Raw genomic sequence first — 17,879 nt, forward strand, 5'->3', positions numbered from 1 at the left:
ACAAGGCCAACAACATCGCCAGTGGGCCGCGATTAGAAGCATAGAATTTCGTAATGGAGCACTTAGCGCCCCAAAAACCATGGCAAATAAACCCAGACGAGCCGAACCGAACGCAGCTCTGCTCTGGCCTGGAGTTCGCACTGAAGCCTGGGAACGAGCTGCTGTGTGTGGGCAGCCAGTGGGGGGTTGAGGGGGTGAGTGGAGGCAACGAGGGGGAGCGGCTGCATCAAAGCGCTAATGTTTGACCCAGTTTGGAGCACTGCAGGAAAGGAACTGCGCATAACTATTTGGCTTTTTGATCATTAAAAACTGGTTAGCCTGGCCAAAACGAACAAAAAATAGACAAGAGTGCCTTAGTGGGGAGTGCACGACTACAAGATACCCCAAAACCAGCAATGTACAAATATTTCGAGATATTTTATGCTACGTTAACTTTCTATTCGATTAGTCCCGGGTGTTTCTTGTCCGATCTTTTCTTAAATATCGTATATCGTTCAAATGTGTATAAATTCCAAAGTTCTGGACTGTACCACTAAGAATTTTTGTTGTTCAGGCTTAGAAGGAGCGTGGATAGGCTACAAAAAAGTGAAATATAATAAGGCTGTGTATATTATTCAAGAGTGTACATGCTAAATTTAATATCTCTATCTTCTATAAGCTCAGAGATATGGATAAGCCACAGAATCTCGATATCGATATTTATCGATTTCCAAGAAAGTGACTAAGCTATCGATTTGAAACTTGATCCTTTCGAGCACTGGAGGAATTAGTGTTAAAAATGGCAGCCTTTTTACAGACAGACAAACATGGTTAGATCGACTCGGCTGTTGATGCTGAACTGGAATATATATATTGCTATATATTATGGGTTGGTGGCTCCTCCTGCTGCTTGTAACATACAATTCGTGATAACCAATCCAACTTTTCTTTTACACATTTTCAATGGGTTCAATGGGTATAAAACCGAACACAGCCAGCAACAAAGCCAACGAGACGCCCATGCCAATGGCGCGAGCTTTTTTGTGGACGCCTCGCGCCGCTGGAGGCTTTAAAAGCGCCAACGCCGCCGGCCAGGCCAAGAGTTTTAAAACATTTCGATTAACACAACTCGCGCGCGCGCAGCTAACGAACAACCATGGCGAATCGATGGACACCTTGCGGTCTGCTCCTGCTGCAGCTGCTGCAGTTGCTGGTGGGCGGCGTTTCGGGCTTTCCGGACGGTGCGCCGGCGGATACGTGCGTTAAGCAGCGCGCCAATCAGCCCAATCATGGCAAGGCGCGCACCCAGCCGGCGCACACGAATCCGTTCGAGGTGGTCGCCAGCTCGCAGACCTTTCATCCCGGCCAGCAAATCTCGGTGGTCATCTATGCACAGGAACAGCATGAGGCGACCACATTTCGCGGCTTCTTTCTGCAGGCACGCGATGCCAATTCGAACGAATGGATTGGCGAATGGGAGCAAAGCGAGAACACCAAGACGATACCCGAATGCTCGGCCATAACGCATTCGGACAATCGGGATAAGTTGGGCGCCAAGCTGATCTGGAAGGCGCCCCAAAACAAGCGGGGCAATGTCTACTTTACGTAAGTAAAGAATATAAAATTATATATATGTATATTAAAGCAACAAGCTAGCTTGGCCAAATCATTGGCAGTGCAAGGCGCAGCTCATTAATCATACGACACGTTGACCCACATAAGAAATGCGCACATAATTGTCCGCAAAATGCCGGATAATCAAAGGTCTTATGTAATTGATTTGCGGCAAAAGAAAAGGGAAAAATGCCTAGAAAAAAAGCTAGTTTTTTTAAAGCAAAAGAGTTGACAATGACGTTGGCAAAAAGTTGTTGACGCTTCTCTCAAATGCAGCACAAAAGCGACACTGTGCTGCATGGTCGCGTTTACCACAGAGCAAGTGTGTGTATGTGTGCGTGTGTGTGTCAGATGACAGTTGCTTCATTTATCACTTGGCATACGCATAATGTGCCAAATGATTTATAAATTATGTGTTTGTCAACACTGAAAAGCAACTCCAAAGTTAATACTACACATGGCTTTAGGCTGGCTTTTTGATTAATTGCCGCAATAGCTGGCTGAAAGTTGTAGCGCAGTGTAACCGAACCAAAAGTGTCGACTCATCTAGTTGCGGCTATTTATAGCGATTGTTAACGCTTAACTAAGTACTTGTTACAACATAGTACATTGTTTTGTGTGCATCGTTGTCAAGTCTTATAAAAGATCTTATACAACTGATTTAACACAAAGCATTGCAACAAAGTATTACAAAAGATTAAGATCTTATGCGTAAACATTTTGAACGCAGTGTTGCAAAACTCTTGAAAGATCTTATCAAACTTATATGAAAACTTATTGTGTGCTGGAAAGTGTTATTAAACTTATATTTAATGCTCCCATGGTTCCTTATAGCGCAAAGTCTAATACAATGTATTATAACAAGCAATGTATTCTGTGCTAGAAAGAAAAATATTAATTCATGCTAATTTTTAGTGCAGTGCTAAAAAGTAACATATCTTATAAAGTTTGTATAACACATAACATTGCGATGTGTGCTAAAAATTCTTATAACAAAACTTATTAATTTAAGTGCTGAAGTCTTATAAAATATCTTATAAATTTGTTATTTGTTCACCAACGCTTGTAGCGCAGTGTTGCAAAGCCCAAGAATCTTTACTAAAATCGTCGACTCATCTAGCTATGCCCGTTTTTAGCTTATATTTAATTAAAAACTTACGTTTACTTTATTCAATTTCCTTGCAGCGGCACTGTGCTAAAGGATTACGGAAACTTCTGGAGCGATATTGTGGGCAAGGTGCAAGCGCAGCCCCAATAGGCTGCAAACCGAATTGTGCATTAAATGTTGCAATAAATCATAAACACTTAATTTAGTAGAAAAGAAAAAAAATAAAACAAAAAAAAATTGTTGTTTTTCTTTTTTAGTGCAAAAGCTCATTAAAGACCAAAACGGGCCAAGCCCCTTGCCAAACAACAGTAAATTATTGGCTTAACGTTTATGAATGACCACTCACTCACACACATTGACGGCGGCCCACACGCACACACACACACAACACATACTAACAATACAAGCACACGTCTCACGTGCTCTCTCTCTCTCTCTCTCTCTCTCTCTCTGTCTCTCTTACATACACATACGCACACTGAGAAACACTTTGACACCGCACGATTAGGCACACGTTTAAATTTCCAGGCACGTTGCCTGCATCTTATTGGAAATTCGCTTTGCCAAACGGCCGGTTCGAACTAAATTGGAAAATTGAAGCACCTCTTATACGTTCTAAAGCAATGAGGATGATAAAGTAATTAGAGCAGTGCGCCCTGCTTGGCATAAATAAAATGTCAAAGCCACTTCAAGCCTGAGATAGTTCTTATTTCCTGCAGCGATAGCATTGAATCAATAAGATAAGAACTTATACATACTTGTCAATAATATATGCGCACAGACATGTCTACACATGTTTGGCTACATACTAACTGTTATGTATGGCCCCGGCAATTAACCAGCCAATCTGTCTGTTGAGCGTACAGAGAGCCTCGGCTAAAGCGGTTCATGCGCTTTCATATTAAATATGCATTCCGTGGACATACATATCCATATATAGAGACGGATTGAATTACATCAACGGAAACCTAGTCAAGTGGTTGACTGCCAGCTAAGTACAGATCCGAGCTGACGGTAGACAAACAGAGGTACAGACTAGCTTAACTATGTTGACCCAGTTGCAATGCATGGTAATTGTTTCCAGTATTTGTTCGAGCAGTATTTGTTAATATAAAAGGATAGATTTAATAAATTATTTTTCGGTTAAACGTTTTCTGATCTTCAAACGAAATAAGCTCGTTTGCAATAACGCACCTTAGTCAGGTCTTACTGTATTTGCTTGTTTACTGCTTGCCGTTGCACTTGTTTACGCCTTTCGAGCGAAGTGCATGGCAACAATAAGCCGATGCGGCGAATTAGGGCGAATTGGGGCGGCAGCGCGGTGTAAATCGCGTGTTGTTTTCGCACGCTGCAGTCGCAGTCGCCGCAGTCGGCGAATGGCTGCGGTTTGCCAACTTGTTTTGATCGAATTCGGCGACTGTCTGGGCTTCGCCGCAGCTGCTGCGCCAGCGGCGTAGTCGAAGTTGTGCTGCTTAGAAGCTTGGGCCTGCCTTAGAAAGAGCGGATGACGCCTCTGCCTGGCCGGTTGACAAGTTCGTTGTCCAGCATGTTTTGGCGCACACGCTTTACTATATTGTACGCACATATATAATTGTTGTTGATATTCTCTGCCTCTCTCTCTCTCTTGTGTTCATTTCATTTATCAGCAGTCAGCGGCGCAGTCGCCGTCGCCGTCGCCGTCGCAGTCGCAAGCGCAGTTCTCGATTGCTGCCAATCGCAACACTTTCAGTTATATTTTTACGACCTTCCGACGAGGTTCGCAGATCGAAGAGAGATCATCTACAATATGGTTATCAATTTTGCCGCCGGCCCAGCCAAGCTGCCCGAAGAGGTCAGTGAAAATCAAATAAAATCAGATTAGTTTTAGGTTATAAACGAGTCCTTGCTCCACATACCAGGTGCTGAAGGAAGTGCAGACGAACCTGCTCAACTGCAATGGCAGCGGCATTTCGGTCATGGAAATGTCCCATCGCTCCGGCAACTATGCCAAAATACACGATACGGCCATTGCCGATCTGCGCGAGCTGCTCAATGTGCCCTCGAACTACAAGGTGTTGCTGATGCAGGGCGGCGGCACCGGACAGTTTGCGGCGGTTGCTCTGAATCTAATCGGATGCACGGGCACGGCCGATTACGTCATCACCGGCTCATGGTCTGCCAAGGCGGCCAAGGAAGCCGCCCAGTACGGCAAGGTGAACGCTGTGCTGCCCAAGCTGCCAAAGTACACGGACGTGCCCCGCCAGAGCAGCTGGAAACTGGATGCGAATGCCTCGTATGTCTACTATTGCGACAATGAGACGGTGGAGGGCGTGGAGTTTGATTTTGTGCCCCAGGTGGACGCCAAGGTGCCACTGGTGTGCGACATGTCGTCCAATTTTCTATCCCGGCCCATTGACATCAGCAAATTCGGCGTGATTTTCGCTGGCGCACAGAAGAACATTGGCCCCGCGGGCGTTACGGTCATCATTGTCCGTGAGGATCTGATAGGCAAGCACTTGAAAATCACGCCATCCATACTGAACTTTGAGCAGATGGACAAGAACAACTCGCTGCTGAATACGCCGCCCACCTTCGGGTGAGTTAGGATTTGGATTAAGCTGGGCAGCACCTTAAAATATCTCCCATCTCTTATAGCATCTATGTCATGGGCCTGGTCTTCAAGTGGATCAAGCGCAGTGGCGGCGTTGCGGGCATGTGCGAGCGCGCCAAGGCCAAGTCGCAGCTCATCTACGAGATAATAGATCAATCGAAGGGCTTCTTTTACTGTCCCGTGCAGAAGCAGGTGCGCTCCCATATGAATGTGCCCTTCCGCATTGGCAGCGCCAGCGGCGACGAGAAATTGGAGAAGGAATTTTTGGCCCAGGCCGAGGCCGAGGGCATGATACAGCTGAAGGGACATCGTTCGGTGGGCGGCATCCGAGCCTCCCTCTATAATGCCATAACGCTGGCCGAGACCCAGCAGCTGGCCAAGCTCATGCTGGCATTCTACGAGAACAATAAAAACTAAAACCTAATGCTTGCTCTTGCTGACTTATTATTTACAAAAGATTGCGTTTGGCGAAGATCTCGTCCAGCTGTGCCTCCAGCTTGGCGTTCGTGCCGCGCATGTTATCCACGACCTGTTTGGCCCACACGAAATACTCCTCGCGACGTTCCTGTATGGAATATAAAAATTAGTTCGAATTTCTTGAGGAGGTACACACTTCACTTACCTCTGTCCAGCCACGAGGCTTGTTGATTTGCAAATCTCGCAGATTGTCCAGCTTGTCGGCCAGCTTGATGAATCTGGCGCGGCGCGTGGAACGGGCTGCGTTCTCTATTTGCAGGCGCTTGCGTTCCTCTTTGGCCAGGGTCTTGTCGTCGGTCAATTCGCGCACCAGGCTGGACACGTCCACGCCAAACAGATCCTCCAGGTCGACAAAAGTAGTGTCCGTGTCTTCAACCACATCGTGCAGCACGGCCGCCATGAGCACGCCCTCGTCCCGGATGCCCGCCTCTGCTAGGATTGTGCTCACATTTATTAGATGGTTAACGTATGGTGTGCTGTCCGGATCCTTCCGGCGCTGTTTGCTATGTTTTTGCGCCGCAAATTGCAGGCTTTTCAGAAAATCCAAAGATGCCATCCAAACAGCTTCTTATTTTCATTTGAATGAATCAGCTGTTGGCAGAGTTACGGCAAAACAAGCTGTGCCTCGATACAAAACATCGATTAGCTAGTATTTTTCAAAAATACTAACTAATATCGATACTAGCTTATGCGATGATTTTGTTGCTGTGCACCACAACCTCACTTCACAGCACTGCAACACTGGCGGCCACCTACTTAATAAATAATCAATTTAAATCACTTTCAGAGATTCCTTTGGCTAACCTGTTCCATTGGGACTATATTGGACAGTCATCACCTTTGCGCTTTTTCGCATCAATAAGAATGAGTTGAATAGGTAGTAAAAGTCGATAGGCCAAAAATCGGCAATTCTTAAATGGTAAGTATTTTCAACTGCAACTCTGCAACACTGCAATAAATACTATCGATACACTTAGTCGATAATAAGAACAGCCCTGTCATGCTATTTCAAAATTCGCCCGCCAACCGGAAAAACGATTTAAATTTAAAATAGTTTTTCTTAACGTTTATTATAACGTTGAAAGCCCAATGGACTGCAATTATTTTGGACAGTCATCAGTTTTATTGCTCTCCTGCTTGGCCTTCTCCTGCACCTCCGGCATAAAGAATATCTTGCGCGACTTCAAGGACGACCACTTCAAGCGCTTGATGTAATAGGTGAGTGAAATCAGGAACGTGGAGATGATTGTCACCTTGATGATGAGCAGCTTGCGAATATCGCCCTCCGGCTCCGAAGTCCAGGCGAGAAACGTCACCACATCCTTGGCGATCTGGCTGGCCGTCGGCGAAATCTTGTCATCCGGATAGGTAACCGATTCGTTCGATATCAGCTGACCCATGGCTATGGCGCCTCCGCTAAAGTACGGATTAAAGTAGAGACCGTCGCGCAGCGAAAAGCCAGCCGGCGGATCACAGTAGCCCGTCAACAGGGCGAATATATAGTCCTCGCCGCCCTTGCGCGCCGACACAATGTAGCTGAGATCCGGCGGATAGGCGCCGTTGTTGGCAGCTCGTCCGGCTTCCTCGTTGGGATAGGGTAGTGGCAAATAATCGGACAGCTTGCCGGGCCGATCGAAGTAGTTGCCCTCCTCGTCGGGCCCGTCATGCACCGTGATGCCCTCCGCCTCCGATTTGGCCTCCGCCTCCGTCATGCAGACGCCCACCAGATTACGATAGGCAATATACTTTAGCGAATGGCAGGAGGCGCACACCTCCTTATACACCTGATAGCCGCGACGCACGCCCTCCTTGTCGACGGCCGACAGCAGGCCCTTATGGCCCCAGCCCTGCTTGGACGGATGCACACAGTCGCTGGAGGCATCCACACTCACATCCATGGCGTACATCAATAGTCCGGCTGCTCCAGTCAGGGCGCCAAAGGTCAGCAGCTTCTGGCGGGCTCCGGTCCATTTTCTGGCATTCGTCGACGTGCTGCGCCTTACGTACGCTGCATTTATGAAATTCTTCGACGATTTAAACAGCTTTGAGCCGAAATTTAACAATTTGCCAGCCATGTTAAAGCGCATACTTTTTTTTTGCGCTGACAGTTCCTGTAATTTCCAAGCAGTGCTGTAAAATGTCGACCGATAAGGCTGCCAGATCGGCCAAGGCGCAAACCAACACTAAACTTCAGTAATGCACAAGTCTTAAAAGCGTGATTAGAGTGGGCATGAGATAATATTATTATTGTTCCACGAAGCTTTAAAATAGGCATAATTGGTATTTGAACTAACGTGTAATGAGCATTTAAATATTTGTCTCTTGGTAATTTACAACACTACTTTATGGTGCTTTCGTGTACAGTAAAAGCTCTATTAACGGACACAGATCTGTTTAAGCTGAACAATTTAATTTTAACAAAAAATAAAAGTATTTCCGGCTAAGAGAAAAATAAAATTAATTTACATAAAATTTAATTAAAATATTCATAACCGAATGTCATTAATATTTATCAAAACATTTAAGAATTTGTTATATGTCTTCTTTTAATATTGTCCAACACATAATTAACGGAACAACAAACTGGAAACGTAGGCAACCGCGTTCAAGAAAGCTTTTGTCTTTTGAACTTGTTCAACACTGCCAACAAAATTTGTATGCGCTGTAATTGCATTTTAAGAGTTGTAGCCAACTTTTACAGCTATGCACAGGCACAGTCAAGCTTAAACAAAATGCATATCTAAGATCTTTCTTCATAATGCAGCCACACACACACACACACACGCACACATATCGTATGACAAATGCAGTTGACTTTCTGTAATTCTCTCAGGAAAAAGCAAAGAACGTTATACATTAAAGCCCATTTAATTTGTTGTTAGCAACAACTCGTTCCTTTGCCTCCTTCTCATCTACATAGATCTTTTTTGGGGCCCGGGCACTTTCGTTCCGTTATCTGGCCCGTCGGATCTGTAAATCTGTAACAGCCCAACAAACAGAGCACTCTGCGGCATACATACAATATTTCCTAGCCCATTCTTCACACTGTGTGACCACCAAATCGTCAAAGTCAGCCAGCCCAGGCTTTTTTTACAAAAGAAAAAATAAAAAAAAAAAAAAAAAAAACTAAAACTGCGGCCAAGCGACGCAAACGGTTTTTGGTGAAAATTTGTACCTGATTTTATATTTCCCTTTGCTGTTACACTATTTTTTATTACGTATTATCATGTTTACCATATTTTTACACGCGCTTACACACACACACACGCGCGCACGCGCGCTCTGAGAGTGAGAGAGAGTGTCGGTGTGCGTGTGTGTGTGTGCTGCGTTCTGCTTCTGCGCAGCGATGCATAATTCCCACTTGGTAGCTGTTGTTTTCCGCGGTGGTTGCTGCTGCCGCTGCTGCCTCTGCCGTCGCCGTCGCCGCTGCGCAATTAATAATTCTTTCGACTAGCGTGAAATTTTCATAAACAAGAAAGCGGCAGCAGCAGCAACCACAGTAACTTTCCATGAAAATCTTTGGGAGACAAAAAAAAAAAAAAAACATGGGCCCAAACAAATGAGTTCACGATCTAATAAATTTTACTCAAATTACAAAACGCATTAAAGTTTCCGAATGGTATTTATAGCTTTATCATGATGCTAGTTGGACTATAAAAAATAGACGCGCATGATTTGTATAAGCACAAAACATATTTTAATTAAAAATGCGGCAAAAATACTAATCACGACGCCAGCAGCAGCTTTGCATAAAACAAACCGAAAAAAAAACAGTGCTGTAAAACGCCAAAGTGCACTTATAATGGGGGCCATTTGCAATACATGCAGGCATCGTTGGGTATCGATGTATGTGTGCGAAAAATGTAAAACCAAAAAAAATAGCCTGCAATGTTTATATTTATACATAAGATGTGCGCATCTATGGCGCATGGTTTATATTGTACATGCAACCAGGAATAGCAACAACAAAAAGGTATATGCATAATTTTGCAATAAATGTAAATATTACTGGTCCGCTTCCTTTGGGAGCCACAGCGCCAGGCAGTTTCCTGTTTGCAGATGCTGCTGCCCGCTGGCCGCGTCGCTGTTGCAGCTTGGCTCCTGGCTCCTTATCTTTCTTTCTTCTTTTTTTATGCAGCAGCAGCAGCAGCAGCAGCACGAAAGCCAGAAACAAGAATTATAGACCAAAAGCCAGTTGCAAGTAAACTTCAGCTAGATACACACACACACATCTGTGTGTGTGTGTGTGTGTGCGCAGGAAACGTCTGTGTGTGACTAGAAGAAGTGAAGGCCCCAGCACAGAGAAGCACCAGCATCAGCATTTTTTTTTTTTTTTCGTTTTTCCAGCAATTGTGATTTCAGTTGCCAGCGAGCAACGACAAAGTCGACAACGACAACGATGACGACGATCGACAACAAACAAACAATGAATATCAATAAATTTTGCTTGAAAAACATACAAACACGCACACACACACACACACAGAAATATGCACATGTTGCGCTTGTGTATTAGTTGCAGCATGCCTGTTGCTGTGTCAGCAACTGCATCAAGATGCAGCAACTGCATTGTCGGGCTGCTGCAATTTACTAACACACACACACACACACACACACACATACACACGTTTAGATGCATATGTACGTTTTTCATTATCATAAAACGAGATCACATTTTATTTAATGGTTACATCTGTCGCTGGCAGTGTTGCAAAGCGCTGCATTGCAATTACAATGCGCATTGCGTGCGCTACACGCGCTACTGTTGACGCGCTGTCAAGCGCACGCCTTTCACTGTGCGCGCTACGCTCGCTCTCTCACACTCTTCAATTGACATTGCGCTCTCTTAATTCTCGCTAACTAACTAAGCTATGCTCGTATATACAACAACATCACGATTGTTTGTGGTTGTGTGTGTGTATGTGTGTCTGTTTGAGGGCTTTGTGCGGTTTGCCGTCGATTTTGTAAACTTTTGCCAGCATAGCCTTTAGCTTCATTATGACGTTGTAACTGTCTTTTCAATTTCTCGTTTTGCCCGATTCGCTGTGCCAATGATGCTTGGGGTCTGTCTAGCAGATACACAGCTTACCGCTTACAGTGTGTGCTCTGCCGTGTGCGATGCTTGCCGATGCTCTGATGAAGCTGAAGATGGATATGCCGTCCGCTTTATGTCCGTTTGTCTCTTATTTTACTACGCACAAACACTCACACACACACACACACACACACATGCACAGTAGATGAGTCACGTTGAGTGTGTACAGTGAAAGCTCTGCCCACGGAAAGCTACCTGTGGCGTACATCTGCTTGAGCCGTGCAATCTTTTTGCTCTTTCTTGTTCCAAATACTCTTCTTATTTTCTGAAAAAACTACTTTAGCTGAAAAACATGCTAATTCATTTAAAAAACCGAAGAAATACATAAAAAATAAAAAAAATAATATAATCGACAAAAAGCAACCTTTTAAGAACATGATAATATTAATATATAATATAAATAATATATATAAAATATAAATAAAAAAATTTAAAATATATAAAAACATTTTTCTAATATTTTTGTGCGTTTTTCTCGCTTGACCTAAACTAAACTGAAAACGCATGTGTTCACTCAAAAGAGCTTTCACTGTAGCTGTACTTACTGGCTGTGTATGTGTGCGTGTGCCTCTCTCTGTGTGTGTGTGTGTGTGTGTGTGTGCATCTTCTTCTTCGACATCGTCGCTTGATGAGTTTTGTTTTAATTCTGCTTCTTGACTTCAATTTCTTATAAAAAATTGTATATGCACGTAATAGCTGATTTATCTGTATCTGTATCTTTATCTGTGTGCCTCTTGCTGTTGCTGTTGTTGTTGTTGTGATTTGGTAAATCTCGCGTAGCCGATTGTAATTATTGTAATCGAGTCTCGAACCGATCCAATCCGATACGATCGCCGTCTCCGCCGTGGTTCAGGTCCAGTTCGCACACTGATTTGATTTTGTCTTCTTCATCATTTTCCTCTGCTGCTGCTGCTGCTGCTGCTGCTTCTTCTTCTTGCACTTCTGAGCTGTTTTGATCATTTTGTAATAGTTTTCTCGGCCGCGCTCCTTAAATCATCTACAACGGGGATGATCGTGTGCGCAGCTAAGGCTAAAACTGTGCGCGCGCGCATTTCTCTTTGATGCCGTCGCCGCTGACGTCGCCGTCGCCGCTGACGTCGCAGTCGCAGTTGCAGCTGACGTTGTCGCTATGCTTTTTGCTTAAAGTTGATTGACTGTCTGTTCATTTAGCCGCCTGTCCGTGCGGCTCTATGGGGCCCGCTCCGTTTGTTGGCTTCAACAGCGACTGCGGCTTGTTGATTTGTCTTGCTGTTGCACGTTGCCTGTTGCACGTTGCCAGTTGCGTTGTTTCTTGTACATTTCGTTTAAGGCCATTATTGTTTTGAACATGTTCAAGTGCCATTCTCACGATTGTTTATAGTCTTTTAATTTCAAGCTCGAGTACAAGAAATAAACAGCGAAATTTAGCATCAGTCGATTTGTTGTTCTTAAACTTAATGCTACTCACTTCAGCTGAACTTCGAGTGGACTAAACACACACACACACACACACAGAGAGAGCCACATAAATATGCTTCCTAAATCTATGTCCAAAACGGAGAAAGGCCGATACGCATCGCCGCTGTCTTCACACTCTTGAGCTGGCCAAAATGTTTGCCCTCTTCAAGCAGCCATCAAAGCTGTTGCATTCTACAAATACTTACAAATAGTTATTCAACACTGGCACTGGATGAAATCTCTTAATCCTCAAGCATTGCCAAACATTTGTTTAGTCTACATGAAGAACTTAATGTTAAGTCAATTAGAGATTTTAATTTGTTACACTTAAAAAAATTTGGTTTTATCATAATAAAGGGAAACTTTTAGTTAAAAGTAAAGTTTTAGTTTAAAGTTTTAGACAGTAATAAACTTTATGCTTGTATACTATATCATTTACATATTAAATAAATAAAATAAAGCAAATCTCTTTTGGTAGTTGTTTCTATATTATTTAAACCCAAGAGACGTATCATCCCTTTTTTTTTTTAGTTTTTATCTAGGAACCATTTTTTGTAATTTCTACTTAAATGTTTTGAAAAACCATCCGTTATAATATAAAAATTGTTTTATGTTTTAAACAATTCTTGTGTTGGATCAAAAATAATATACTTTACTTTAGTTTTTTGCGGAAAGAATCAAATGTTCTTATTGTTTTGTGAGCGTGGCCCATAACTTGATTATATATTAATTAAATTTTTGCAAGCTCGACAGCTCAATGTTTACGCATTTAAATTGTCAGACAATTGAACAAGAGAGCCTAAACATCTAAAGTTTGTTTAACTCTAGGGAAACGCTTCCCACAGTTATTGGATTTATTATATTTCTATAATAATACTATAGAATTTAAACAATACACAAGTGTAATTTGAGGATATTCTGCTAATAGATTTATTAATGTGGGCTAATTATATAATTAATAAGCAAACATTTGCCAGTTCGAACCTTCACGCAGTTCTACGCGCCATATTGGGCGCTCGGCACATTGACCTTTGACCGGCTGGCATTTGAGGAAGCTGGCAAGCTGACATTGCTCGATCGATTGTCGGAACGTTAATTAACTAGTCTTGTCTGGGAAAACTTCAGGCAATTGACATGCGCCGTGGCCAAGAATAAATTTGCCAGTTAAAGTTGGCCCAAGTTTGGCTTAGGAGCTAGGAAAATGTAAAAAAAAAACACTCGAAAATTGAGTAAATAAAATAAATGCAAAAGAAACTAAGGACTGACAATTGATGAAGACGACGACGACGGCAACAACAACAACAACAACAATTTAAATTAAAAGCGCAATTGAACTGGAAAATTCGTCCAAATTGTTTTCACAATTGCAGGAAAAGAGCCCAAACAGGCGGCAAAACTCGAGCTCCAATCGTGGCCACAATCAAGTCCTGAGCAGCTCAGCTAAACAGATATATATATGTATATGTACAGGTAGATGCATAAAAATTTCAAAACTAATGATAGCAAAGCGTCGAGCTGCTTTTGTGCACAATTTATGCATGTGAAAAGCAAGATCTGCCTTGGCCAAAAGCTGGGCCAAAGAAATGCTGCGCTCGCCTTTTTGTGGGAGTTCAGTTTATACAACGTTTTTTTTTTTCTTTTCTTTTCTACTCATTCTATTTATTTTGTTTTTTTTTTTTTTTTTATTTGTAAGCCGCGATAAGCATCGGAAAAGCTAGAAGTTTAGAAAGGCAGCAGCATCCGAGCCAGAGCCAGAGCCAGAGCCAGTTCGGGCCAAGTACCTGGCTACGTTTCTATCTATGTATCTGCAATACATAAATTGTATGTATCTATAGTTGGCCACATACATTGTACTCACTCTCTCCCTCTCCCTCTCTCTCTCTCGCTCTCTCGCTCTCCCTCTCTCTTGTGTGTATCTATGTAATGAGCATGTAACTAAACTTCTGTGCAGCCAAAACTCCTACAACGCTGCAGAGACACAAAAGCCAAAAGCAACACCATCAACAACCAAAGGGGCAGGGGCAGGGGTAGTGGTAGGGGAAGGGGAAGCCAGGCCAAAGCCATGGCAAGACCTACTGCCAACTCCCTCAATACCCGTTTGCCACAACTTCAATTCAACTGTACTGGCTCTTTGGCTCTTAGCTCTATCTGATGATGGCCGTTAAAGTTAAAGCTGTAGCCGAAGCTGTAGCTGTAGCTGAAGCTGAAGCTGAAGAGCGCCCGACCCGACCCGGCACATGGCTCCCATTCCCCCCCTTGCACACCTCTCTGCACCCCGCCAGTCTACAGCGTGGGCCCCATCTGTGGCCAAGGTACGCTCGATCGCTGCCAGCCGCATTTGGCCTGAAGTTTGGTTTTGCTTCTACTCGTAAACATGAGCTACGTTCTTTAGATGCCCTAACATAGAGTACCTCACTTTACTCATGTCAAATGTAACATCTTAGGGCAGACTAAGCCAAATGTATGTCTCAATATTTAGCTTTAGCTTTGGCTCAGGCTGCGAGCATCTAGCTGTGACTAACTATCTAACTAACTATCGGAACTCGCTTCGATTTGGAGCCATGTTCATAGAACTTGGTACATACACTACTTTTTGTTGCAGCTGGAATATATATCAAGTTCGTGCGGAACGCAGCAGTAAGACATATTGCTGCCATAGAGGCTTTGAACAGATTCTATTATTATGTTTATTATAATTATTTTATAATTATATTAATTGCTCTTCAACATGAGATTGGAATAGCTCTGTGTGTACTTGGAATTATCTGAAAAAAGTTAAGTAAATATTAAATATTAAATTTTCCATGATTCACTTCTAGATACTTTATCATATTGCTTGTTTTTAAGATCTATTTATATTTTTTTAAATGTTTTCTTAGTTTTGCCACTTAGGGTAAATATAAAAGCCACGCCTTGAAAATTGGTCAAATTTCAAGTAGATCTACATTATTATTACACATTTTTATGTAAGGGTATTCAAGTTTCGGCGTCACTCATCGAAATTTATGTTTTTCTTGTTTTTACCTCTGCTTGACTTCATTTGTTTGGCTTTTTTGGGAGACAAAACTGGTTATTACTCTTTTCTTTTATATATTTTCCCCCGTTCGCCTGAACTTCGTTTTCGGTTGCCGTTTTTTTTTTTTTTTTTTGTTTTTGTTGTTGGTTTTTTTTTTCGGGTAGGTGAGCGTTTCGTGGTACGTCGAAGCGGCGGGCGGTTGGTTGGCTCAGTTGGACTCAGTGGCGTATGCAAAGGGGCAAATGGCCAGCACATTATGGCCAACTAAAGCGGCAGCTGCTATGCTCCAACTACGGCAGAAAATCAAAATCTTGCCCTGGCCCGAGTTGGCCAAGTTAGTATATATATATATGTGTGTGTGTGTGTGTGTGTGTGCGTGTGTGTTTGGCTTCTAAGTTTTGGTGGGCAGCAGCAGAGCCTGCAGCGGTTGGCAGCACGAAGAGCAGCAGCAGCAAAAGTAGGAAGTGGGCGCTTGGCCTAGGCTTGGCTTGGCCCGCATCAACTAGCCAGGCCAGGCCAGGCCAGGCCCGTCCAGGCCAGGCCAGGCAAGTTTTGGCCCGACTCCTTTGTTACATTTTGCGAGAGGTAAACGATCGTTAGAAAGGTTTTTATATGTGCCTCCACTTCGGCAGACGTCCACAGATTTGTGCGCATGTCGTTTTATTGAAGCTGCAGCCTGAAGTTGAAGCTGTGGCTGCGACTATCTGACTATGGTCATGTTACCACCGCCTGTCGTTTAAGATGCTTTTGGGCCTTTTTTCGTATACCCTGCATCTAATAAAACTGTGTGTGTGTGCTAGCTGTGGGGTATATGCAATTCCTCAAATGTAGGCAAAGAGATTCCAGATCTTCAGGATTGAGTCCATCCTATCGAACCATGCCCATTCTGTAGGTTCTGTTCCTTTTCGTTCTCATCGATCACAGAAACTGAAAAATATAGCGTCAGCAAATTTGTTACCTAAGTTATCGATAAATATCGATTAGATGCCTTGATTTCTCAAGCATAACCCGATATTCATAAGAACTTCAGACACAAAATTTGGCGTGCATATCCCTTAAATATAAATCAACTTTCGACAGGGTATCTTCTGCATCATTCGAATCAAACTAACCTCACTTTTCGGTTATCGATAAATATCGATTAGACGCCTAGGTTTCTCAGCTCTAGCTCAGAAGTCATTAGAGCTACAGACATCAAATGTGGCTTGATACGAAAACATCTTGAACACATCTGATTTTGAATACCCCTTAAATATACATCGACTGTGTACAGGGTATCTACTAGTCTGTTATATCATGCTGTTGTTGGTTGCCCATTCGTTGATTTTGTTTGTTTGCTGCCTTTGTTTGCTTTGGCTTTGACTGCAGTTGCATCCATTTTGGTGGCCCCCACCGACTCGGACCTGGACTCGGCCAGGAGCGGCTCCTTACGGCCACGGCTTGAAATGCTGTTAACCTCGTTTGAACTTTGCCATTTGTTTTGAGCCATTAGAGATGGCTCGCATCTTTGTGCAATTTAAATATATGTATTGCAAACAAAAGGAGTGTACGTTATGTTATTTAATGCGAGTGAGTCGCGAATTTCAGTTTGGAAGTTCGGAGTTGGCAGTTGGGCAATGGCCAATGACATTTACAAGATACAAAATGCAATTACAATTCCAACAGCTGAGATTGCATTCGCATGGGTCAGGCGACACACACACACACACACACACACACACACACACACACACACACAACCCACACACACACACAAATTCGCACCGCACACACCTCGAATTTTTTGCAATGACAAGTAGCCAGTGCAGCATGTGTGATTTTTTATCTGAACTGGGCTGGGCTGGACTGGGACCGGGCCGGGCCGCGGTCTTTTATAGTAACATATATTGGGTTAACTGATGGGGCCAAGCTGTGGGAAGAAGTGTGAGCCTCTGATTGGGCCACAGATCTTTACCTGTGCCTGCTCAAGCCAGCCACTTTATAGCTAGAAATAATAAAGCGCCAACATTTTCCATTCATCACAAATATACAGAAAATATGCAACACACTAATTGTTGCATTTTTCCACACTGGCATAACGCATCTATTTCCATTTGGGTTAGTGTTGAAAGTGTTTCTGAAATGGAAATCAACACACTTATTTTTGCCTTATTTCACACTGGAACACATTTTCCTTTTCCTTTGCAAGCGTGTTGGCAATGTTCTTGAAATGGAAATTCTATCGATCTCTGTTTTTATATCAAAGAAATGTGCCTCTAAAGTGCCTCTTGACAAATATTCCAAAAGTAATTTGAATACTTTCTAAGAAAATAACCCGAAGAAGCCAACTCCAGCGTATCTCAATTGATTCCGAACTGGAAAGTTCATTCATTTTCAATTTCCAATTGGATAAATACATTATTCCTAACCGCTTCAGCACTTGGTTGAAGCTCTAAAGAAATCTTTTGGATAACCGACGTGTGGACAACGCCCGCGCGAATGCCAGCCAATGGAGGTGCGAGGTGTGAATGTGGGCGCATATCAATTAAGGAAGGAAGCGGGAAATGAATTAAATATTTCAAGA

At 43.2% G+C, this 17,879-nt stretch overlaps 5 protein-coding genes across 5 annotated transcripts in view; 2 read left to right on the forward strand and 3 right to left on the reverse strand.

Moving 5' to 3' along the window:
* Positions 1 to 2,770, reverse strand: part of jus (julius seizure) — a 50,163-nt gene extending 47,393 nt beyond the window's left edge. Inside the window, exon 1 of the transcript XR_011416143.1 lies at positions 2,753 to 2,770. The gene's annotated coding sequence lies outside the window, so the exon portion shown is untranslated. The remainder of the gene's footprint in view (positions 1 to 2,752) is intronic.
* On the forward strand, positions 1,076 to 2,880 carry LOC6634961 (putative defense protein 3). Its single transcript, XM_002058559.3, has 2 exons — positions 1,076 to 1,584; positions 2,779 to 2,880. The coding sequence occupies exons 1-2, from the start codon at positions 1,136 to 1,138 to the stop codon at positions 2,849 to 2,851; spliced, it is 522 nt and encodes a 173-aa protein (XP_002058595.1). The 5' UTR covers positions 1,076 to 1,135; the 3' UTR covers positions 2,852 to 2,880.
* A 1,488-nt stretch (positions 2,881 to 4,368) lies between these two features.
* On the forward strand, positions 4,369 to 5,715 carry LOC6634962 (probable phosphoserine aminotransferase). Its single transcript, XM_032438993.2, has 3 exons — positions 4,369 to 4,532; positions 4,600 to 5,276; positions 5,336 to 5,715. The coding sequence occupies exons 1-3, from the start codon at positions 4,488 to 4,490 to the stop codon at positions 5,706 to 5,708; spliced, it is 1,095 nt and encodes a 364-aa protein (XP_032294884.1). The 5' UTR covers positions 4,369 to 4,487; the 3' UTR covers positions 5,709 to 5,715.
* On the reverse strand, positions 5,716 to 6,376 carry Mesh1 (Metazoan SpoT homolog-1). Its single transcript, XM_002058561.4, has 2 exons — positions 5,914 to 6,376; positions 5,716 to 5,856 (listed from the first exon to the last, which is right to left on the reverse strand). The coding sequence occupies exons 1-2, from the start codon at positions 6,322 to 6,324 to the stop codon at positions 5,740 to 5,742; spliced, it is 528 nt and encodes a 175-aa protein (XP_002058597.1). The 5' UTR covers positions 6,325 to 6,376; the 3' UTR covers positions 5,716 to 5,739.
* Positions 6,377 to 6,819: 443 nt separating this feature from the next.
* Positions 6,820 to 7,911, reverse strand: Cyt-c1L (Cytochrome c1-like). The gene has a single exon (XM_002058562.4). It carries the CDS (start codon positions 7,853 to 7,855, stop codon positions 6,869 to 6,871), a length of 987 nt encoding a protein of 328 aa, XP_002058598.2. The 5' UTR covers positions 7,856 to 7,911; the 3' UTR covers positions 6,820 to 6,868.
* Between the last annotated feature and the right edge of the window lie 9,968 nt (positions 7,912 to 17,879).

This window comes from Drosophila virilis, chromosome 2 (genome assembly GCF_030788295.1).
Source record: "Drosophila virilis strain 15010-1051.87 chromosome 2, Dvir_AGI_RSII-ME, whole genome shotgun sequence".
NCBI lineage: Eukaryota > Metazoa > Arthropoda > Insecta > Diptera > Drosophilidae > Drosophila > Drosophila virilis.